Source organism: Kogia breviceps, chromosome 17 (assembly GCF_026419965.1).
Source record: "Kogia breviceps isolate mKogBre1 chromosome 17, mKogBre1 haplotype 1, whole genome shotgun sequence".
Taxonomy (NCBI): domain Eukaryota; kingdom Metazoa; phylum Chordata; class Mammalia; order Artiodactyla; family Physeteridae; genus Kogia; species Kogia breviceps.
Window position 1 is genome coordinate 49,739,758 of NC_081326.1, and position 26,196 is coordinate 49,765,953.

At 35.4% G+C, this 26,196-nt stretch overlaps 1 protein-coding gene across 1 annotated transcript in view; it reads right to left on the reverse strand.

Moving 5' to 3' along the window:
• ANGPT1 (angiopoietin 1) overlaps positions 1-26,196 on the reverse strand; it is a 255,408-nt gene that overhangs the window by 63,026 nt on the left and 166,186 nt on the right. Inside the window, exons 3-4 of the mRNA XM_059042848.2 lie at positions 25,954-26,075; positions 13,343-13,575 (exon numbers count right to left, since the gene is read on the reverse strand). Coding sequence (XP_058898831.1) covers positions 13,343-13,575; positions 25,954-26,075 — 355 coding nt within the window. The remainder of the gene's footprint in view (positions 1-13,342; positions 13,576-25,953; positions 26,076-26,196) is intronic.

Here is a 26,196-nt window from a genome sequence, read left to right on the forward strand (position 1 = left end):
GTATTTGCTTCTCTCATGACCTCCAGATCCTCATTTCTACTTGCCTGTTGAGCAGTTCCTGATGCAACCCCAACTTCCATTTGTTTAATGTTACCTAATATTTTCTTCCAAAACTGATGTTCTCTTTTCCTCTTACTGATCCCACTATCCTTCCTCAGTTGTCAAGCCTAAATATAAGACAAATAGACTGAGGCTTTTAATTTGTCTCCATTTAAAAGACTGCCTCTGTCCCTTCTTAGTTTAACCCATCCTATATTAACAATTTCAGTAAATATTGATTAAACATCTGCTATTTGCATGACTTTTTCAAGACAATGGAGATACAGACATAAGAAAACCACAACCTGTCCTTAATGTGATCACAGTCTGATGAGAGAAAGACCCATTAGTAGGTCTTCCATAATATCTCATGATAGCTATATCTATGATTAGTATCTTCCATGATAGGGAAAAATCCAACTCAAGCTGGCTGAAGCAAAAAGGTAATTTATTGAATCATGTAATTCAACAATCTAGGATAGAGCTTTAGGGAAAGCATGATCAGGTTTCAAACAGTGTGATCAGGAATTGGTTTACTTATCTTTTTCTTAACTCACTTGTTGCTGACTCTCTACCTGGTCACAAGATGGCTAGCAACAGCTTCTCAGTCTAATGTTACCAGTTTAAATATAATACCGAACAGAGATAATGCACACAATTGCTGTTTTGGAGATATGTATCAAGTGCATTGAGAGTAGGTGCAGAGACTACACTCTATTTCTGACCAGGTAGACTTGGGGAAGGCTGTTCAGAAGAGATAACATCTGAATGAATAAAACATGTAAAAAAGCTATCTGAACTAAATTTTAAGAGCTTGGTATGCCAGTTCAAAGACTTTACTAAACCACATCGATATCAGCAAATAAATCTTAGGAAAGTCTTAGGAAGGAATCATTATTCATCCCTTATCTATACAACCAAATCTCTGTGATCTAAAGGGAAAGAACAGGGACATAAGCAGGTGCATGTTTGTCTTTCACCAACCAACATTCAGTCAATGAGCAACCTGAGACGCTGACTCCAGCAGCTGTTAGCTTTATCTGGCCCTTGCCTTCATTTGCCTACTCAATTCCAACCCAGATGGCATATCTACCACTGAGCTGACTTGAGGGAAGAACCATGAAAGCTAAGGCAGAGGGTCACTTCAATTCAGATGAACCCTCAAGACAAAACTTCCTGGAATGTGGAATTGGTAATTCTGAGTCTCAGAAAACCTAGTAGAGAATGCAGAAGACAATTAGCCTTGCTACCAGAGACAATATAAAAAGCAGGAGCACTTGATCCTACTTAATTTCTAATAAGTTGCTATAAAGGGATCAATTCTTCAATTATTCTTTTTAAATCTTAGATGTGGCTAATCATTCATATCTCTCCAGTATTTAGCAAACATCAGAATGTATACAGATCATGTTATTGGTTTAAGGATATTTCTTGTGGTACTTTTTGGGCCATTAGCATTAAGGGGATCATAGTACCAGGAACTGACCCTAGCCCGTGATTTTCAACAGAATAGGTCACTGAAGGTAACTGAACATACAGATGAGTAAAATGGCATATCTGACAAGGTGCAAACAAGCAGAAAACTGATTGATTAGATTCTCTAGTCTTCAGCCAGGTGTGTGGGTATTTCATGGAAAGGCCATTTAAGAAATTCCCTGGTATCCTAATTTACTTGAAAGGACTTCTAGAAGTAGAAGAAGGTAATATTTTGCATTTCAAGGGTGTAGAAAATATATTTAAAGGTTTGTAGGTAATATTCAATATTTCAATATTTTGTGTGTGGGTAAGGAAGATTTACCGATGATTTCATAAATACGTATCACATATGTATAGCTATATAAACACATACGAGTTTTAAGCTTATAAATTAAAACTTTCAAAATTGGTATTTTATTTCATATAAAATAAATGCATATGAACCTAAATATCTGTGGATTGATATCTCACCATTTTTTTAACCTACAAAAATGGCAATTACCTATTTTTTAATCTAATATATTATATATAACATAAATTGCTATGTCACAATATAACAAACATATTTATAAATACTTTCAATCTGAAGTCTTTGGTTAAGTAGCTAAAGGCTTCCTTTTTAAAAATCTACTATTCCTTTTCCTTTTAACTGTGGTATAAGGGAACACTTGAACATTGTTTATTTGCTACATTATTATTTTAATTAAATTTTTTGTAAAAAGAACTGTTTTTATTCTAATTTAAATTCTTTATGTGTATATATTTTGTAAATAATGTGTAAAATCTTAACTAACATCTTGGTGGAAATATAATAATCATGATCATAATAAAATCAACTAGCATTCACTGAATACTAATTATGTGCTCAACTCTGAATTTCTTCTGTTAAGTATGTTTCATATGCTTCATTTTTTTAACACTCATAAATATCTTATGAGATGGATTTGTCAATATACCATTTTATATATGAGAAAACTGAAACTCTGAGATGCTATCTAACTTCACCAAAACTTATAAGTAGTGGAAGCCTTTAACTGTAAAGACAAAACTACTTACTGGCTTCTAAAGTAACGTCAAACCCAAATAGAACTCTAATACATTATTTGTCACAGAGTGAGTCCCCAGCAATACTTAGCTGAAAAGGTCCCACCCTAGGGTCTTAGGTGAATCAGGACAGGCCTTAATTTTGAATGGGTATAGGCTCTTCTCATGGAAGCAGGAAGTATGGGAAGAATGACAGGAGGCAGAAATGACAAGAAAGAAGAAAAATGTTGAGATGAAGATAGAAGAGAGGAACAGGTAGCAGAATTTTCTGTGACATGGGAGCTCTCAGCAGAAATATGAAGCAGTGATGGCCCACAACTTCAAAAGCAAACAGAGGATTAGGAAGTAAGAGGTCCCTGAGCAGCCACATTGGATTTAATAATGTCCATACCCTAAAAGTCATGCTGATCAGGATTTACCCCCATTAGTTATGGATATTATTCTCAGAAGCCTAATTATTGATCCCCCAGCCTGTGGACCATTTGCTAGAAGCTTCAAGTTTAGAGGAGGGCTGGTTGGGAAGGTGAGAGTGGGCATATGTCTGTGTTTGTCCTCATCTTCTAGAATCAGGCCTGAAAACAATGAGAAAATTGATAACTAAAAGCTTTTTTGTGGGTACGAGGAAAAAATAGTAATTTTTTTAAAGTAGGCAAAAATAAGAAATGATAATAGTTTGGGCAATATATAACATAAGGGATAAATTATATATTTTTATTTAGAAAGGCATCATGGTATTATGGTGTAAATTAAATCATGCTAATGATAATGAATTAAATTATTAGAAAAATCTTTTATGAAAACACTGCAGAAAATTTGCCATTATGATATTTAAAAATTTTCTTAAAATTTTACTACTTAAAGAGATATATTATGAGGAAAATATATTACTCATTACATATAATTGTAGGTAAATATATACATTTAAAAATGTTTATCTCTTTAATTTTTTGATTCTTACAAAGGAGTCATATTTAAAATAAGCCCTACACCCCTGCAATCAACTGTTCAGAGAATTTTTTTTTACATCTTTATTGGAGTATAATTGCTTTACAATGGTGTGTTAGTTTCTGCTGTATCACAAAGTGAATCAGCTATACGTATACATACATCCCCATATCCCCTCCCTCTTGCATCTCCCTCCCACCCTCCCTAACCCACCCCTCTAGGTGGTTACAAAGCACCGAGCTGATCTCCCTGTGCTATTGAGACGTATAAGGTACATAAACGATTAAATCCATGTGGACAGGCATAGTACCCTATGTCATACGTGGATTGCTAATTTTATGGTACTTGTTTCAGTGTGGAATAATGAAACGTGAAGTAATTCTACATATTTCTATTTTTGTTTGATTAGTGCATTTAAATAAATTTTCTAACACTCCGCTAATGTGAAGTGACTCACATATGTAACTGAATGTATACAATGCATATTACACTTAGAGCAACTAAGAATGAAAAAAAATTACTAAAAGTTGAAAATGGATTTACACACAATCTTTGTTTAATCAAGTGATCATTCACTTTTTATAAAGTTCATTTCTGTGTTTTCCCTTTGGGCACCCTGATGGGCAGTTATGAGTGCTACATGATCCTTGCCATTTGTTTAGAAGGTCATTTCATTAATAAATATATTTCAGGTGTTTCCTGTGTGTTAATTTCCCATGTAATGTCTTCAGCCTGACTGGAATATGCTGATTTTGAATAAATGACTTCTCATGCATGTGGGAAGACTTAAAGGGCATCTTTTGTGCTCTGAGTGGACAAATAATTGATTTCAGCAAAAGCCATTAAAAATGGAATGAAAGTCCTTGGGCAATGCTGTAAAACATGGAGAGCACTTGCCATATGCTTTTGAAAACTGACCCCAAAAATGCCACTTTGAAGTTTTAAATAAATAAAGGCTGACTGTCACCATAGGTATGTCACTTTGGTTCTTACTCTTGTGGTGAGATATACTTGACGAATACTACTTTACTACCTGGGGGTATACATGGGATTCTACTCTAACTTGGTTTCCTCAGTCATTATGAGTGACACAAAATCAAGAGAAGATATGGAATGATTGATAGGAGTCATAAAAGGCATGAGTTTGTCTAGGACACCAGGCAAACTCTAAGGTGTGTAGTAGTTTTATGTTAAGCAACATGGCAGCAGCACTGGGACTAGAAGTCAGTTGTCCTTCTTCCCGTTCTTTCTAGGCTACCATGCCCCCCCTCTTGATGGCATATGTCATAGCTGCTCCAAGACACTGGTAAGGAAACCATCTCAATCTAAGTCCTAGCTCTAGGGACATGGGCTGGATTAATTTTGGTTGAGATTTGGTTTATTTGTGCACTGGCGAGTGTGTACGTGGGGCCAAAACAACCGGCAAAACCTTCCTTTAGAACAAAATTGTCACTTAAAATTAAACCCACAGTTCAGATTCACTGTTCTAAAGGAACTCACATTGATTGTGAAAACAGAATGCTCACACATAAAATTCATTATGAGTACACTTAAAGACATGATAAAATTAAAACAGGTTTGATTTAATTGGTATTAAATTTAATAATTTAACTTTATCATAAATTCATCAAAAGTTTTATGATTTATTTATCTATTCTTGGTAGGTCACATATTAGTGTGATTCCTTACCAGAGATGGTCCCTCTCAGAATGTGAACATCCAAGCCAGTAGTAGGATGAGATTCCAATGTACTTAGAAGCAGTCATATTGTTGGTATTCTTTAGTTGAAAATAAATGATGAGCTCCCATAGGAAGCTAAAAAATTTTTTTAAAATTAATTAATTAATTTTTGGCTGCATTGGGTCTTCGCTGCTGCACGTGGGCTTTCTCTAGTTGCAGCCAGTGGGGGCTACTCTTGTTGCGGTTCGCGGGCTTCTCATTGTGGTGGCTTCTCTTGCTGCGGAGCACGGGCTATAGACGAGCGGGCTTTAGTAGTTGTGGTGCACGGGCTTTAGTAGTTGTGGCGCACGGGCTTAGTTGCTCTGCAGCATGTGGGATCTTCCCGGACCAGGGCTTGAACCCGTGTCCCCTGCATTGGCAGGCGATTCTTAACCACTGCGCCACCAGGGAAGCCCTCTAAAAATGTTTTTAATCATCAGTTTTAAAGCTTCTTAGCATTTGACTTCTGAAAAATCTTAAGCTAAAAGTCAATATTTTGTTTATATATATTTAAGCCCAACCATATAGTTGCAACATTTTTCAGGGTTTATTTTTCCTCCGTTCATAAAGCATAAGAGATTTCATAAGGGTTTCACTCTATGGTTCCTGTGATATACATATACTGAATGATGTTAATAGAATGTTTTTTCCTTACTTTCTCTCTGAGTAATTATAGGTGCTATTTGGCTTAGTACAAAGTACCATAGCTTATCTGTAACTAGTATCCACTGTCCCATTTTGTCTCTGGACTTAGAAAAAAAAAAAAACAAAACTGTTGAATTGGACCTGAGTATCGATGAGTCCAGGAAATGATTTAGTTAAAATTCTATTCAAAATATTTTGTGCTTCTTTGCTTTAGCCAACCAGCCCATGAAAGCACAAGAGAAGAAGGAACAGGGTTTGTTCACAGTAATGTTAAAACATCAAGGCAACACTCTTTTTTTCATGGCCTTTCACCCTGGTAACTTCCAGGCCCAGCTGGAATCAGGGGTATCCCTTTCCATTTCAGACAGTTTCATTTCTGAAATTGAAACTCTAATTCCAAAAGAGAATTAACCACAAAATTTCAAATCTCCCCCCAAAGATGTGGTTTAGAAATAGTTCATGGGAGAGGTCAAGGACTGTATTATTTTTTATTTTGTTATCATTAGTTTGGCTATCTGCTATTCACACAATTTTTTTTAAACGGAAATTACGACTTTTCAAAAGGCAGATAACATGCTCCATCAAAAAGGAGAAACATACCATTTCCAAAAATAAATAGTCACTTTCCCCTTAAGCCATTAGGTTTTGTGAAAGGAAGTGCTAGAAGTGTGGTTCATTTTAAGGAAATTGTAAATGTTTGACATATAATTTTCTGTCAAGATAAAGCACTTCCCTCATTAAATGGAAACTAGTTTTCACTGCCATGTTCAGCAGATGACTTCCTGCATTTTTCTTTCTCTTTCTACCTAATGTTAAACCGTGCATTACAAGTAGTCAACAATAACCAAGTATTTTACTAAGTCAATAAAAATGATATTTTCTATTTTTATCAATGTTTATATGAGTAACATTCAAAAAGTTTTAATTTCCTCCCATCATTTGTGATGTTTTTAAGAGTCGTTCTTAACTCAAGGGACTTGCAGGAGTTCAAACTATCTCATCCCTTGACTGAATGATTTACTTCACAAACTCAGTAGACACTGCATAGGAGGTAAATTCCTTTCAGATGGTAGAATTATTCTGAGAACAGAGCCAAATGTCCCCTCAGCATTGGAAAGGAAGTAAATGCCCCATTTCCCCTTTTCAGAAGGCCAGAAGACCGAAAATAATGATCAAACGTTCTGTACCACTGCAATCAGCCTCTGGGAAAGGTACTTTAAACCAAATAATTGAGATCACTTAAAAATTTGTAGTATTAATCATTATCTCTTTCAGATGATCTGAAAGAAACTTTTAAAATGAACTTCAAGAGAAGCTCCTTATGATTTGAAATTTTTATATTAAGGAACTAAGTATATAAACATGCTCATGTCTCTTCGTATTTAAGTTTCTTTTATTCCTCTCTACTCTCTGTGCTTCTCTACCCAAAACTGATATCTACCCTTTCACATTCAACATTTGGATGTGGGTAGACAACATTTTCTGCTTTTACTTCATCTTACTCATTTTAGTCTTCAACCTATACAATTGAGCTCTACAGTTCACTCAAACTCTCCCTATAGAAGGTAACATCCCAGTTCCAAAGTTCACTTCAGTCTGTTTTTTCATTTGATCTTTCTGCTTATTTGCCACTAAAATAAGACCCTTCATAACAGTCTTTTCTCTCTGCTATAACCCTTATTTTGGTCTCCTTTTTTCTGTCCCTTAAAGAACTCCCAATTTTCTGTCTTTGATTTTACATTCTTATTATTTTAAAATGAGTTCATATTATATTATGCAATTTCTGTATGTTAAATATTTCTGTAGTTCATTCTGTAAATTCTCTGAAATTGTACATAGATTTGTGCCTGGGTATTTGCACTAAGGAGGAAAGAAAGGTAGGTTAGTTTTCATCAGATTCTTGAATAGATTTATAACACCTAAATGGCTGAGTCATTGCTTTATACACACTTTCAATGATTTCATTTGCTGCATGGCTTTACCAATTATCTCCTCTGAGGACACACCAACCTACATGCTCATCAGGATTTTTATTACTGAACTCCTGACTCCCATTCCCCTACCTTCCAGAGTCTAACTGTCCCATAGTCACCTCAGTCCAATGCCTCAAACTAAATCTTCCCTCCAGAGCCTGTTTCTATGTTGCTGATTTTAAGAAATATCATCCAAATTAGTCAACCCAGAAACTTGGAATTTATAATATATTCGAGTCTACTTCTAAATAAGTGGTTAATTCTTGTTGATTCTAATTCTTCTTTATTCACAAATTTCCCCTTCACTTGCCTTTCCATTTGCCCTTGTTTGATCCTGACCTCATTATTTCTCTCCCAGAAGATTCTTTTGAGAATATGATGAAAACCACCTTCAACCTACCTTTTCTCCCCCATCATAGTATGGTGGATAATGTACAGACTCAAGAACCAGACTCTATGGGTTCAAATCTCAGCTTGTTCACTTGCTAGTACTGTCATATTTGGGAGTTATTTACCTTCCCGTGCTTAATTTCATTATCTGTCATATAAGGTTAATAATAGCACTTAGCTTATAGAGTTGTTACCATAATTAAATGATATGCAAGGGGCTAAGAAGATTGGCTCATACTCTCTAAGTATTTGTTAATATTTTAATAATGGCAAAATATCCACCTGGTCCCTCTGTTTCCAGGCTTGTCAACTTTCTGATGCATTGTTCCTACATTGTGACTGGGGTGATTTTTCTAAAATGATAAGGTCACCATTGTCCTTATATACTAACAACGACTCCTCACTGCTTTCAAGGAAAAAATTCAGCTTCTTTGATCTCCCTCTGTGGATCTTTCTAACCTCGCCTTTCACTGCTCTTCTGCCTTTCATTCTGAGAATTAGGTCATGCATTTAGGTGTACACCCCTCACACCCATTCTCATGACTCCTGGCAAATATGCATGTTTATGCTCTCTAGAGTATCCTCTGTTTTCTTCATTTTGAAGACTTAGCCACTGTCTCCCCATTAGAGCCATCCTGCCTATGTTCTAATCCTGGATCAACCTTTCCAGCTATGTAACCTTAGGAAAATACTCAAGCTGCCTGTGGAATTTATAAAATGGGGCTAACCACAGTAGTTCTCTCAAACTGTTATTGTGAGGACTAACTAAGTTAATACACATAAAGCTTAAGCCATGCCTGCATCATAATAAGCATTCAACAAAAGCCTTAAGAAGACTCTGCAGATGTGGGATTCTGCCCTCATCCTTCTGTCTCTATCATGATTTTAATATTCCTCCTGTGTGTTTCGCTAGTGCCCTGGCACCCTGGCCTCATCACTAGCAAACAATTACAGAATATAATTATTTGTTTACCTATCTCTTTCCCCACCAAATTCTAGTTTTCTTGAAGCCACGGACAGTACATCTTTTCTCTCTTCTCAGTTGTCTGAACAGTATCTGGCATATTATAGGAACTCAGCAAATCTTTGTTAAATAAAAATGGATGGATATCCTTACCCCCAGAAGAGGATGTGAAACAAAATAGTTGCTGTATAACTATTTTTTAAATGAATGATAAATTTATGAATCATATCTTGGTATAGCAGGAGTATGTTCCAAGTTCATTTGGACAGTAAGACAATCAGCCAATGTAATTTTATGATGGAGCCTAAATACTATTTTCTTTTTATTTATCTTTTCTTTCTTTTTTTATGGTTTGTTAGTAATTAAATTCTTGATCACATAATGCAAAGTTTTTCTGGTGCATGCTCAAGGTACGTGATGATGCTTTAATTATCTCTGAACAGAGATGACTGCTGAATGTTGACAGTCACAGTACCTGATTATCCTCCCCCAAAGAATTCCAAACCTTGTTTCCATGCCATTATCAATGTAAACTATTCAATTCCCACAATAACTGTGAATTGCCAAAAACATGAAGCAATCAGCTAAGCTTTGACACAATGATAACATTGAGAGCAATATTTCTTTAGTGTTAATGTTTCTAAGAATAACTGCAACCAAGTTTTTGCAAAGGTTAGGCAAAAATAAATGTGCTACCCAGAAGTCTTACAAAATAGATGCAATTCAGTTTGTAATGACTATTTGCCTAAGGTACCACTATTGCCTGTTCAGAACAACAAGAGGAAGGTTTGTTGAACTATTTCAGGAAATGTGTTTATTAATTGTATTTAGATTAAATATATCTCATGACATTAGATGTTTTAGTAGGAAAAGTTCTGTGAAACTAAACAAAAATACTATGTGTTTTATACAACCCTTTTAAAATTCTTACTGCAAACTCATCAGGTATGTATTATGATTCCATTTTAGAGATTAGAAAACTGAAGCTAAAAAGAAGGGGCTTAGATGACTGTCAACAGTCAGAAACTCTACAGCCTTGTATTCAGACATTTTCTATGAAAGAAATTTTACTTATAGATAGCACATCTTAAGCTTTCTTGTGTTTAGTTTAATCTTGTCGCTTGGAGGAAAAGGAAGGAATTAATGTTTAATGAATCAACTGTGTCACATTCTTTTGTTTTTATAAGCAGTATCTAATTTAATCCTCTCACTATCATTGTGAAGCAGATATAATTATCCTGACTTTTTATAAATGATGAGACAGCTTCATAAACATTACATTAGTTACCAATGACAGAAAAACCACAATAGAAATTTTTCTCTTGCTTTGTAGTATTACATTCAGGCTGTCTCCATAAATGACTGAGTCAAGTTAGAAAGAGAGGACACTTAAGGTCAATTAAAATTTTTAGTCTTTTGGATTATGACACAGTTCATAATTTTTTTGGAAAATCTTTCAGAAGACTACTCTTTGCAATTTTTTTGAAATATATATTTTAGAAAAGTGATGCATTTACTGTGATGTAGGCTTATTTGCATATATTTATATTTAAAAGTAGAACATTTATATATAATCTTTGTTAAATAATAAATCTACTTGATAAATAAACTTTTGGTCTAATTCTAGTTCCTAGAATTAGAATGAAATAAAAGTTCACTTTAGTAATTGATATTTAATCTAGTATTATGAAATTAGTCATTTAAGTTTTAAATTCACCATAACTGAAGACTATGGTGCCAGTGAAAACGAAGATATGCAAAGAAGTAAAATCTTTATGGAAAAATTAGTGAGAGACATTTCCCATTTTTGTGTCTCTTATGAGTTCTTAAATGACCAAATACTTATTAGAATACTTAACTGTGGGATTAAAGAAAAAAAAGATTAATAAGAAGCAAATAAAATCAATGGTTTTAAGAGCATAGAATCCATCAAATAGGGCAATAGGCTTACATTAAGATTACAAATCCTATAGTTAAAGCAGGATTTATTTGAGAATTTTATCATTAAAAAGAAAATAAATGTCTAGAGGTTTGAAGTATTGACAATTTCTGTCTCACTCTGTAGTAGAAGTAGTATTTTTTGGATATGCTATGTCATAGAATAGACATAGTTACTTTTCTCATACCCTGAGTGGATGCTATGGGTAGCATCTATCAGGAGTGCCATAATAATTGTTCAATAAATTATGTTTTTTGAATTGAACAGATGTTTGGTTGCCTGACACTGCACCCAAAGATCAAAACTAGCCAGGAATTTTAATTTTGAAGTCACCCTCCTGCATCCAAAAGTTTAAAGACATATTTATTGGACAATACTTAGAAAAGAAGTGAAATTATGATAAGCAGGCAGACATATGAGCTCTGTGAGAATCAACAGGGCTTGATATTTCTAACATCATAAAAAAAAGAATTACTCAACTCCATGTGCATTACGTCTCAGGAGTCTCAGGATGATAAGAAAAATATGTTTTCAATCTTTCCCCAAATGTATTCAGTTCAATATGAGAATAGATATGTCTCATATTAATACTTAATTTCTAAATACTCATGAGCTCTATTAAAATTCTCTGGCAAAATTCTACCATGCTTTCCTTTCAGGAGACTCTAACTCAAAGTTTTGTCAGGCTCTGACTGATTAGCAGGTTTTTTCTTTCCCAATCACATTTCTGAGCACACCCAAATGGAGCTCTGGGAACTCACTGTTTAAAAAGTATTCTTTACAAAGTATATTAAGGGCTTGTTTAGACTATCTAAAGGAGATATAACTCAAGGTAATGGAGTATAATAGAGAAATGTGAAATGTCTTTAAAGCAAGATCACTTAATATGGAGTTATCTTCTATATTCATATCTATTCACGAGAGTATGGAACTGAGTATTTTTTCAGATAGCTCAAGTCCACTATTAAATTAAAGGAGCCACCAATTATGTATATTGCATATGCACACTGAACCATTACATGAATGATCACATAAGCCACAACTTAATGACAACCATAATTTTCAGATGTATTGGTGTTCTTTCACTCATCACCATTTACCGTTCTGTGTTCACTCACAGAAAGGCTGATTAGCGAGCAGAACTACAGAAGATGACCTTAAGCTCCAAACTTTGAAGAGCTTTCTTGAGGCTCTGGTGAGGTTCTGCTTGAAGTGGACAAGTGCACACAGAGGCATTTATTCAATAGTTGGTGGGTGGATGGCTGGACAGATGAATGGATGTCTTCTAAAGAGACACAGGCCTCCAATATTTCCAATGATTAAATGGCTCCAGATATTCTAGTGATTATTAAAAACTTGTATTTCCATGGTCATGAAGACACCACAGAATAAATTTGCCCATATACCCGGTTAGGTCTTCTCCACACAGGACTGTGTAAATAATTTTTTTTTTTTTTTTTTTTTTTTTTGCGGTACGTGGGCCTCTCACTGTTACGGCCTCTCCCGTTGTGGAGCACAGGCTCCGGACGCGCAGGCTCGGCGGCCATGGCTCACCGGCCCAGCCGCTCCGCGGCAAGTGGGATCTTCCTGCCCCGGGGAACGAACCCGCGTCCCCTGCATCGGCAGGCGGACTCTCAACCACTGCGCCACCAGGGAAGCCCATGTGTAAATAATCTTAATACGGACTTTTAGTAACAAATATTCTTTCTTCCTCATAATAGTTATTAAGAACTTCTGTATGTCCTTTTCTCTGCGGGCAACTCTTCCCTCTCCTCCTTCGCAAAAAAAAAAAAAAAGTTTTAAAATGGGAACTCTCCTGAAACTCTCCTTAGCACTCTGAACTAATTGTTAATGTTGGCCAATTGCTGTCCTGTATAGTTAAGTGTCTAACACCATGATACCAAATATTTATCCATGAAAATATAGTAGATTTTATCTAAGGCTAAAAGACCAGCAAAAAAAAGAAGAAATTAGAAAGTCCTTTTAGAAAGATGTTATAAAGTCAATATTCAAGCTTATGAATACTCTCTCTGAAGTTAAATACATGAGAAAACTGTCAGTGTAAACTTCATGAAATGCTTCTAAGAATAAAGTTCTTTTGCTGCTTCTACACAGCAATTGATGCAACTTAGAAAGTTATATTGAATATGTGCTTGCTCCATATTAAATAAGATATTCACTGTACCAAAGTAAGAAAGAAATTCTTACCACCGTCCTTAGTGCAGAGGCTGACAAGGTTATGCACTGTGTCCATCAGCTCCAGCTGCTGCTTCTGAAGGACACTGTTATTGGTGGTGGCTCTGTTCAACTGTTTCTCCAGTTCTTGGATTACATATGTTTGACGAGTAACCAAGCCTTGAAGATTCTCTTTCTCTTCCTTTAAGGTGTCCAATTCTTCCTTGTGCTTTCCCTCCATTTCAAAGATTTTATGTTCTAATAAACTACAAGGAAGTGAAGATAAAATTTAGTTTAAAAAATGCTATTAAAAAAACTGTGATTCAATTAATTCCTGAGTTTATTTAAAGTGAGAAACTTTAGTTAGGTATTTCACCATGGAAATATTTTTTAAGTGAGAGACTCAAAAATATATATATATGTAAATATAAATACTATATAAATATACATATATAATAGGAGTGACATATACAGCATGTGAAATGAAGAACTATTAGATCATTTATTGTTAGAGTAATGTTTATTTCCTGGGGTGTATCTTATATCCAGGGTAGCTGACTTGGACCCTGTCTGCAGAAAGTATAGTATAATTTCCATTAAAGAAATGGGTACAATAAGAAATAGAAACAGCAGTTCAGAAAAAAGTATGAACAAAACATAGATATTTACTTTGCTTCATTCATTTGGGATTCTCAAAACATTCACAGTGATTAAATTTCACAATAGTTTCGTGATGTCAAGGAAGAGCAAATTGATGCAGAAATCACAGGACCAGAAAGTAAGCTATCTAAAGTCACAATGAATTATATTTCTTGGGATTTTTGATTCCTGGTCCTGTATCATAACTACTAGCTTACTTTATCTCTCAATCTAAGCTTTAGGATAAGGCCTAAAGGCACTGCAAGTTCCAAATCGCTGAATACTTGGTTCTGAAAAGGAAGACCGTGTTAGGCTGGTGGCATGGTCTTACAAAAGGACTTGGGGGGGCTTCCCTGGTGGCGCAGTGGTTGAGAATCCGCCTGCCAATGCAGGGGATCGGGTTCGTGCCCCGGTCCGGGAAGATCCCACATGCCGCGGAGCGGCTGGGCCCGTGAGCCGTGGCCGCTGAGCCTGTGCGTCTGGAGCCTGTGCTCCGCAACGGGAGAGGCCACAACAGTGAGAGGCCCGCGTACCACAAAAAAAACCAAAAAAACAAAAAAAAACAAAAAAGGACTTGGGAAGCTTTGCTCAGAGTGATGCAGTCTTCAACTGAGAGCCATCCTCCTCTCAGAACTCTTCACAGGATACTCCCTTTGCTTATTACACATTAAAAATGATAGAGAATGCAGAAGCACTCTTGGATCCTAGCAACTGACTGGAAATAAAAAGCATTTACATTTTATAGAGTGTATAATATACTAGTATCCCTCAGAGAAAAGCCTTATTCAGTTTTCTCAGTTCCATTTTCAGAAGGTTCAACCAGTCCTTAGTTTACAAGGTGTTATTCAAATGTAACATACCAGACTGGCCACTTAATTTACCTTGGAGAAATATAGCACTGAATCATTCCTATAAGTTTTCAAAAAGGGTACATTAGGGAATGTTTTAAACTTAATACTTAAGTCATAAAATCTATAGTGATTTGGGGAAAATGTGACAGTTATTTATATTTTTTAAAGAGTTTTTTGGAAACGAAAAATTCAGGCAAGGAAGTCAGAGTAAGATAAGAGTACCTCTAAAGGAGTAGGAATGATTCATTGTCTTATAGTGTTTTCTTCTGTGTCAATAACTTGCTGCTGAAAAAGTTAGTAGTAAAAAAACCAAACAAAATTAAACAAAATAAAACCAAAAGCCTTTTTATTGGTTAAGAAGTTTACCCACCCACTGGGTTTAAGTGATTAGTGTACTTGCTATGGATGTCAGAGGAGGTTGTCTCTGTGCCTATTAATTTTGGGCCTTCAGATCTGAGAGTTAACCACAAGGGATGCCCTAGCGCTTCCTCAGTTTACTTTTTAATGATTTTTGTTTCTCTTCCTAGGGTAATGATCAGATGTTAAATGCCCATAAAATACAGTCAGTTAACTTATGAGAAATTTTTATTTTAAATTCACAAGAGTTATAGTATACTACCAAGAAACCTTAGAATTTAATGTAAAGAGCAAAATTTGGATGTATAGTCATAAAACACTGGATAAAAACTCTGAATTACCATTTTGTTCCTGAAATAAGATGAGCACTGGCCTTTCAGTTTTCCTAATTAGCAGGTAACATTCTGGCTTAGAAAACATCACGCTATAGTTATAATTAGCATTTATTAGTTGCTATGTGCCAACAGCGCTCTCAGCACTATGTAAAACATAAAATGACACTATTCCTACTCTAAGGATTCATGTTTAGAGAGAAATGAAATGAAAAAAATCAAAGGAAAAAACCTCAAATGAAAAACAGCAGCTATAAGAAACTTCTATTTCAGACATAACACTTTTTTTTTTTTTTGCATACGTGTTTTGACACTTTCTACTTTTGATGCATTCTTTGTTCAAGAAGACATATACTAAAAGATGGCTATTATCTGAGATGTCAATAAAGGAGCTTTTTGTTTTGTTTTGATTTTCAGGATATTTTGGAAAGAGATGAGAATGGAAAGTTGATCAAAGAAGTCCTGGTACCAAAGGAAAAAATTCTCAACACTGGCTTGTGGAAGAAAAGGTCTGCATTTCCCAAGTAAAAGGAGTATACACTTAGCATGCTGGAAAGAATGTTAATTTTCATAATTCACCAAACGACCTTAATGCACCATGACTACCAGTTACCAAACAATATCAACATAGCCTGTCATCTTAAAACAGATATTCATGTAAAATAAAGAAGGGACTGCTCAGGGAAGTAAGAAGCCTGCTGTGCACCAGACATCTCACTGGATTGGGAATGAAATATATTCATTAAAAATAAATATGCATTAAAAACTATAAGCAAATTGGAAACATGTCACACTGTTTCCCAAATGGCAGGTCTTACCAGTTAAGTATCTCTTCCAGTCATTTTCTCATCTTATTTCTTCACTTGGATTCTCTTTAATAACTTTTGTACTCTAGTAATTCTCTATTAACTTTATTTACTAGAGATACCCTTTATACTAATGACAACTTTTTAGACTTCTTCAGGCAAAACTGATACCTTTTTGATACCACGCATCACTCCCTTCCATCTTCTCTCCATATCTGGCTTCCAAAAATACCATCCTCTTTTCTTTAATACTTCTCATCCATTAGTTATTATCTACTTGGGAAGTCAGCCCTTCCTCACTATTTCCAAACTGGCTTGAATCCAAAACTCTTCTGCCAGAAAATATTCATATACCATCTCCACTTACTAATCACATTGTTGTAATACACCATTTTAGTTGTGTAGCATTTTAAAACCCTTATCTCCTTTGATTCTTAAAGTAATATAGTGATATAGAGTGAGCAGATGTTATAAGCCCCAGTTTATAGGTAAGAATCTAGATACCTTGTATAAAATTGTGTACCTACTGTGTCATAACCAAAATAAAAAGCCATGTCTTCTAACTTAAACTAGAAATCTTCCCATGACAACCCAGTGCTATGAAAACTAACTTTAGTGTCTCATCTCTTTGATTTAGTATAACATAATCTCTATCTACTTCCACCCGCTTATATTTTGCCAAGAATCAAGGCATCAACTTAACAACTCTTTAGTATTTGCTGCTCTCCATCTGGTTATTTTTGGGAGCTTGTCTTTCACAATATTTCAACCTATCCATCTTTTCCACATATAAAAACAAAATTTCTTTGCCAAGCCATTTTTTAAAAAAAAATCTGAACTGAGATTTTCTTAAATATCACTCTGCCTTAACTCCTCTGCCATTAAATTTAATTTTCTTACTCAATATATTGATCATATCCCATTTTGTCCTGAGGCCTTTTATTGTTTCTCTTACTTTTCCCTATCCAGGTCAGCTGGGAGAGGCCAGCTCACCAAAGCATGGAGACTTCTATATACAAAGGTTGATCTGCAGGACAACACGACAACTCCAGTGTCCTAAATTCAACTGGCAAAGTAGTCATATTGTCTCTACGATGGCCTTCAGCAGCAAGTTTAGCTTGGGTTTAAATGCATAATCCAAAACCTGGATAAACTGATTCCAAACTCCAGTGTACTGTTTTCTAGAGCGCGTTCAGTGTATTTTTATTAGGCATTCCATCGTTGAGTTCTACTGTCAAGTTTTGGAGAATGCTAAATTAAATAAATAATCTTATTATGATGCATCATTTAGGATTAGTGTTCCATGGAACAACAATTTATGAAACTCTGCACCTAAATCTCTTCAAATTGAACTTAAAATCCAAAGACAGGGTTTCTCACGGGATTCTCAATACTTCACGTTTCTCATCTTTCTAGAAACACTTTGAGAAGAGACATACATAGAATTTTGGCACTTGACTTCTAGTTTGAGACAGGGGTGCACTTTAATGAAGAATAAAATAAACAAAATAATCTAGGCCTTTAACTTCAGTAAAAGGTTCTAATTGAGTATATATAAAGCCCTCTTTGAAGTTTTTGGTTGACTTTTCCCCCTAATTTTCACAGTCTGCCTCCTCCAACATATCTTACTGGAAATATTTCAAATCACTGAACACATCTTGAAGCTTTCACAGAAAAAGCTCTCCCTTTCAAATTGTTTCCCACAATAGGGTTCTTAACATAGCAGCAACTGAAGTCACAGGAGTGACAGTTGCCTAAGCTCTATGTGTGTAAGTATAGCTCTCCAACAAGGAGGAAGATGTTAAAAATACGGAAACCTTCTCATTTTCATCTGTCTGAATCTCCTTACAGATGTTTCAATTTTTAAATTATTTTTAACCTGTATGGTGTCAACATGTGTTGCAAATATGGGTTTTAAAGAATGATCTTTTTCCCCCATTCAAACAAGGGCATAGTAAGTTCAGGTTAAATTTATACTTTAAGTTTCTAACTTAAACACAGTGAATTTTCTCTCAAACTTCATATTTAATATGAAGTTAAATATTTCTGTAATTCAAATGTGGAACAGAAGTATAGATCACTACAAGTAAACATTGTCAAATAAATTTTTTAAAGTTTGGGGTAAATAAGAATAAGCTAAATATACTGTGGAAGCCAGAAACCAAGAAGAAAAAATATATATACACTTCAAAACATAAAAACATAGTTCTTCTGTAAAAAATAGGTTGAACAATAAATGACAAACTACAGAAAATATTTACAACATATACGACAAAATTTTAACATCCATTAAAGAGCTTATATGAGGAAATAAAGATATTAGATAAACAATCTAATAGAAAAATGAGAAACATACATGAATAGGCTAGTCACAGAAGAAGAATGCAAGTGGTCAATGACCAGGAAAAGATGCACAATATAACCTCGCGGGTAGACAAGATTAATCAAATGGCTAGCAAGGTTTGGGGAAACTAGAAAGCCCATGCACACTTGGGGAGAATGTAAAATTTGCAGATAATTTGTTAATATCTTTGAAAATTTAAAATAATCACATAAAAGTTCTACTAAATTGTAATTTTTAATGCATCTCGAGTAATGAATGAGGTATATGTGTAAATAGTTACATGTGTAATATATCCATGATAAACTGTTATAAAGTACAAAACCCCAGCATCTTAAAAATAGTTACAATCTATACACATACACATATATGATTTAAATACGTACTTGTGCATATGTGTAATTGTATATGGGTGTGTATCTCTGTAAGCACACAGATAAACATGCACACTCCATATACACATGTATAATTAGTATATTCATGAAAAAGTCTGGAAGAATAGGCACCAAACTGCCAAACTGTTAATGATGATTCTCTGCAGGGGGTGGAGGAACATGGAATTTGGGATTCTGAATTTCAATTTATACACTTCCATAAAATTAAAAATCTCAATCAGTTAAGTTTGTGTTGATTTTTTTATCAATCAGAGACATGTGGTAAACAGTCATGAGTCTAGAATGGTCTGAGAAGATGTTGTCTAGAGTTGAAAAAATTGGGCTGAATTAGTGAACCTCAAAATGTGGACTGATAACCTTGGCTGCCATGCAATGTGCTTTTGGGGATGCAGAATAGGGGTATAAGAGCCATCTGTATTTTATTTATGTCAAGAACAATGAATATGTTTACAATATTTAATGTAAACTATGTGATCTGTTTTCCATTAACATATTTTTAAAATTGTATGTGTTTCTGTGTACATAGATAAATGACATTTATTGGGATATTTGCCAGTTCATTTGCCAGTTCATCAGTCAACATTCAAAAAGCATTTAATACTCTATATACTATGTGTAGAGAACTGTGCCTGGGAGCATGAAGACAGAAATAAATAAAACACAGTCTCTGTGTTCCAGAAGGTCACAGCCCAGTAGTAGAGACACACACACACAGACACACACACACACACACACACACACACACACACACACACACATTACAATGTGATAGGATAAGTGAAGTAATTGGAGGAAAAAACAAGGTAGAGTCTCATCACATAAGTTGTAATGAGCAAATCTATTTGGCAGAGTCAGAAAGTTTCTTGGAGGGGTAATATCTGCACTGAGTTTTGAAGGGACAGAAGTTTGTGAGTTGAATAAAGGACTACAAGGCATTCCAGACAAGGCAAACATCAAACATGTCTGAAAAAACATCCTCTTCAGTGATACTAACGACTAGTATGATTAAACACTTATTATGGGTTTCAAGCACTGCCCTCAGTGTTTTATATGCAATAACTCAGTTAATCCTCACATCAACTCCATGTACAACTATTATCATCATCCCTGTGTTACAAATGAGAACACCAAAGCACAGAGAGTTTACACAACTTGCTCAATGTCACACAAATAATATGTGGCAGAGTTGTTTACAGCAGAATCAAGGCAAACCCAGGCAGTCTGACCTTAGAGCTCCTGCTCTTAGCTATTAGACCATACTTCTAAACTATTAGAAGACTTCTGAAAGTAAGGCTATAAAATTAGGATTATAATGATCATGGACCGTGTTCCATGCTAAAGAACTTGAACTTTCCTCAGTGCCTTACAGAGAATCAGAAGAGGGCTGGGCAGATGCCATCTAGAGATTTAAAAGCTGTGCTGAACTAGTCTGTGTGGAGACCTAACAAAATAATCTGACTTGAATTTTAGAAAGAATTTTAGCAGACTTTTTGATGATAGGTTTGAGAGACATGAGGCGTAAGCCATGCAAAGAGGTCACTGCAATGGCTAAGACAAAAATTAATGGGATTTTGACCTAAGACAGAGTCAGAGTAAATAGAAAGAAAAAGATAGATTGGAAAAACATTTAGAAGATGGAATTGACAACATAAACAGTGACTGATACGTTGTGACGTTGTGATTTTACTTTAGTATTTTGTAAAGAACTTATCAAATGGAGGATAACTTTGATTAGAAAGACTGTGATTTAACTTTTCATTTATTTAGGCATATTATTAAAAATCAGTACTTCACTCTTCCATTACAAAAATTTGTTAGCATGGTAAAATTTAGTATCTTGAAATTATATACACTTCAATAACTTAAAATTAACTTAATAGCTTCCCATAACCTCTAGCTAGAAGACAGATGCAGCTTGTCAAATAAGTTCAGTGAATTCCCAAGGTAAAATAAATAGTTTATATTTCCTACTCTAGTATTAGGAGGAATAAATAATGATCTGTATAGGAGTAGGCCAAAAACAACTAGCCTAACCCTTTCTTCAAATTTGTATTTGATTATGCTGAGGATAACTTGACAACCACATCAATTAATCCTGAGGCTGCATCATATTGGAAAAACATTTTTATAATAATTAAGACAGAGAATCATATGGACTTGAATGCTAATTTTGCCAAACATCAGCTGTTCGGTCATGCGCAAGTTACCTGACCTCTTTGAACTTGAGTTTCTTTATATAAAATGAAAATAACAATAGATAGTTTGCAGGATTCGTTGGAGGATTAGCAGCAGGGTATGTAAAGCACCTGGCTCAGATGTTCACCTGCCTGATATTAGATAACTAGGAAGATAATTTTGCTGAAACTATGTCAGAATGACCACCATTTGTGTAGTTTCACTTCACTCTAAATGGTCTAACTGAAGATTACCCTAATCTTCATTCTGCATATTCAACACAAGTTTGATCAAGAAAGCCCAAGGGCTCCATCTCTGTACTCATGGAGTGTTGATTTCTCTTCCTGTGTACCCTGGTGAGGCAGAAAAATTTCTTCTACAATATTTTTTTCACCTGGCTATGCTCCAACCTTAGAAAAAGTTGGGGTTAAGTCACAGATGGACAGGTGCCTTGAAACCTAGTCAGCGGACCAAATCTTGACACCAGAAGATCCAGATACATATTTAGCTCAGCTGAAGGAATTGGCATTATGACATCCTTCCCTGTCTACCTCTCTCTTCTATTTTTTTGAGCAGAAATATACTGGAAGAATCCAATAAAAGTTGACAATTACATGTCTCACTTTGTCATACCAACCCTCTGTGTGAGGTAAATATTAATTCTTCCCCTTTTTTGAGTTCTTGGTTGTATAATTTCAACTATATAGGCCAGTCACTGATCTCTTACTTCTAAGTGCCATTTCCTTGAGGTAAGGAATGAAACCAAGTTTTGAGATTAGGATAGCATCCAATAAAAAGAAATCCTAAAAAAAGCAAACTGGAAGCTTCTTGGAGTCACCCCCAACTAGATCATTAGGAAAACAAACAGCAGAGCAAGTGTTGTTAATCCTACTCCTGCTTTGTGCCTTTGGCCCTTTAGGGGATAAAGAAGTGAACCTAATGAGGCCAAAATTCTGTTTTCAACCCTACAAGTGATGCATTTAATTTGTCAGGATGTAAATCAGCAGGAATTCTCAGCGTGATTGTGTAGTATAATCCTGTCCATAAAATATTCCTCTGTGTTCTGCCAAAGAAGCGGTGGACCCTCTGAAGGGCCAGTTCACTGACTTGGCAGCTGAGGCCCCATCATACTCGAAACTGGTAAGTCACACACCCAGACACAACCCCTAACATTCCCGGGGGAGGAAGCAAAGCGTAATTTAGATAATCCCCTTTGCAAAGTGTATTAGCTGATCCAAACCAGACCTGGCCGACAAACAGCATGTTGTTCTTACATTTTATAGATGCCTCAATGTAGAAATAGCTTCTTGTTGCATTTGGAGGATTAAGATTCATTTAAGGAATAGGTATGGATGATCAATAAACTATTTTAAAATATATAAACAGCTTCATGTTTGACCTTCACCTTCTATCCACTTAAATGGTACGGGGGGGGGGCACGTTTCTCTGTTGATCTAGAAAGAGCTTGGCAGAGTTCCTCCCATTCCATTTCACATATGAAAATAAACAATAATAATAAACATAATAGGGAAAGTATGCTGTGTATCACAAATGGGTACTTCTGCTTGTATAAAGAAAAACACTTTTCTTCTAAGTGGTTCGTGGAAGAATATGCCTGGTTTAAGAAGAGATGTCCCACCAACACTCCATTATACACATGGACCCGTCAACAGGAAGACACAGATAACTACAGAGATATGGAAATGCCAGGAGATTCAGCACTTTGATAGAAAAATACCCCCAGGAACCACATGTGAGGTAATGTCATACTTGAGGGTCAAAACCTAAGGGGTGCAGAGTAGGAGTAAAAGATGCATCTAAGTTTTTTTCAGCATGAGCACAAAAATGAATTTCAAGTTAATACCTAAATCCCTGAATTCATTGTGAAATAACTACACTGCTAGGAAATGAAATTGTTATAATCTTGAAAAAAGTTATCATTATCAGTAAATGGTGTGATTTGTATATATAAGAAAACCTGAATTTTCCTTAGAAATTAGAATTCAGTGAGGGAAAATCTCATCAGCAGAAGGCATGTATGTGCTTGGGATCAGGAGTCAGATTCCTCTGAGAGGCCTTGGCACATGGAGAAACCCTGCACACTTGACCTGCAGTGCAGCTCTTCTGAGAGCTCAAACTTTGACTCAGCTTTACTGATGGAACAGAGAGAACAGTTTTTAAGCAATTGCTGTTGAAAAACAAAATTATTCTATGGTGACAATTCCATAGAAGGAAATGATACCAGGTGCCATATCAAGAATCACAATGGAAAGACAAAAGAATCCAACATGATCTGGAATTAGGGTAGGTAGGGTATATTTAGAAGAAGAGGAGGGGAAGAAGAAAGAGGAGGAAGGAGAGTGGGGGAAGGAGAAGAAGAAGAAGAAGAAAGAAAAGAGAGAAAGAATGAATATGAGCAGGAGGGAGGGAAAGAGACAGAGACAAGAAGAGATGGAGAGAGCAGAGTACAAGTGACACTTAAGAAAAGCATTTGTTTTTGTAGTTAAGGGTGAGTGCTTTCAGGCCTCCCAGCTAAAGTGTCAGACATACACCAAAAGATAATACACACATCAGCAGCAGGAGAATTGAAGAGTGTAAATTCATGCTGATGACTTTTTTAATAGAGAAATCATATGTGGCCACATACTTAGTGAGAGATGAATCAAAACGACCCTAGGTTACACCTATAAAATGAAATATCATGTAGTTATTAAGAATTATACTAGAGGGATCTTTACTGATTAAAAAAGGTATCTATCTCCACAGAAAGAAGGCTGCAAAACAGTATGTATAGCATGACAACGTTTTGAGAAAACATATATATATGTTTTTTGTTTTGTTTTGTTTTGTTTTTTTTGCGGTACACGGACCCCTCACTGTTGTGGCCTCTTCCGTTGCGAAGCACAGTCTCTGGATGTGCAGGCGCAGCGGCCATGGCTCACGGGCCCAGCCGCTCCGCGGCATGTGGGATCTTCCCGGACCGGGGCACTAACCCGTGTCCCCTGCATCGGCAGGCGGACTCTCAACCACTGTGCCACCAGGGAAGCCCTTTATTTATATTTTTTGTACAGCAACATATGAAGCTCTCTCAATGTGATGGGGTTATGGTTTTTAATTTTCTTGTGTACCTTCTCACTTTTCTACAATAAATGTGTCTTATTTATAGAATTACAAAAACAACCTAAGAATACGTTAAAATTGTCATTATTTTACTTTTTCATTCCTAGACAAAGCTTTCACAATAGCATCTTGAAACGTGATTATAAATGGGGTTTGCTTTTAGCGACAACGTTAAAGCATGGTAGGACCCTAAATCAAGGGATAGTTGCCGTAAAGTATACCTGTTACATGTATGTGTCTGGTTACTGTGAAAATGCAGTGGGATAAATGGTACTTTTAAACTGGATTTTCAATTCCAGAACATTTCATCATGGAACCAGTTCAGAGTCAAGTCCTGTCAAGTTTATTTATAGTTATTTAGTTATACAGTTTACCCCATGACATAGTACAAAGATAAACAAATGTAGGACTTAGAAATACAAGTCACAAAACATGGATTGACCCCTTTCAGACTCTAAACCAAAAGTCAGGTTTATCTTCTTCATGTAAAAGTTTAATTATAATCATTGTCATTAAGGCCTACACTTAGCATAAAGTTGGGAAATCCTTCTAGGTTGAAGACAGTACTGAGAGATCATGTGCTACAGTGGAAAGAGAAGGACGAGGAATAGACACCTGGATTACATTCCCAGTTGTGCCACCAGCAAGCTGTGTGACCTTGGATAGATCACTCACTTCCACTGAGTCTGTTCCCTCATCTGTAAAGTAAAAGGAGAACTAGCAGTTCATCTTAGGTGCCTTTCTGGTTTGGAATATGGTGGAAACTGATTCCACCGAGACAATGGTATTTAATTAGTTTGTAGCAACACAAAGATCTTTAAATCAATATAATGCATAAGAACTGAAACTTCTTCAAGCTGTCCGAATATCCAGAAGAAAATGCAGTTAATATACAATGTATTTGTTCTACAGAGGTCAGTGCTTTGATTGAATTGTCCATCATGAATGCCAGTGACTTCATAATAATGTAGTCTATATATCATCCTGGCTATCAGGATCTGTAAGTCCCTTTCACTTACCTGAGATGATTCATAGTTTATAAAACACATCCATAAAGCTAACCAAAGAAATTTATTATGTTCAGAGTTAATGGCTTTAAATGGAAGGGGGAAACAACATTTGAATCAGCTCTACAGGGAAATAATTTTCTGAAAAGAAAATTTGCTTCTCTCCCGTGAAAGATCTCTGAATTCAAACCTTGTAGCTCTGTACAAGGTTTAGGGCTGGTAGAGTGATAATTCAAGTTACAGAGTTTCAGAATCTCTATCTTTTCCCTACATTTTGGTTCTGCTGAAAATTGTCAATATTTTGTGTCACCAAATTTAGTCATAGAATCAATTAATTTTTGTGGATATGGTTAAGATTTGAATAACTGAACATTAGATAAATTAGTGTTAAAAGTTATAAAAAGCAAATATTTCAAGAGTGTAAGCAACAGTATTAATCTTATTGTTGACATACTTGCTGTAGTCACCTTAAGCTCTCATTCTTTTTTATATTAAAAATTAATTTGGCTCTGTATTTTTCTTTTTGCAAATTACACCAATCTTTTTTTCAAGAGTTGGCAGAGTGGTGGAGGATATAAATAAGTACAAATATACATATTTTTGGAATACAACAATCTTCACCTGTTTTTCTCATGAATCTTTAGGATTTCATTTGTCTGTTGAAGAAGTTGTTTCTCTAGCTTGTATGTTGATAATGAATTCTCCAGCAGTTGTATTTCAAGTCGAGAAGTTTGATTTAGTACCTTAAGACAAAAGATAAAAACATTTCAATCTTTACAAAGAGTCAAAACAATTATTTTGGGGTTTTTGTTTAGCTGTGTTTTCTTTTTAAATAACATTTCTTCTAGAATAATTAAATGGTCT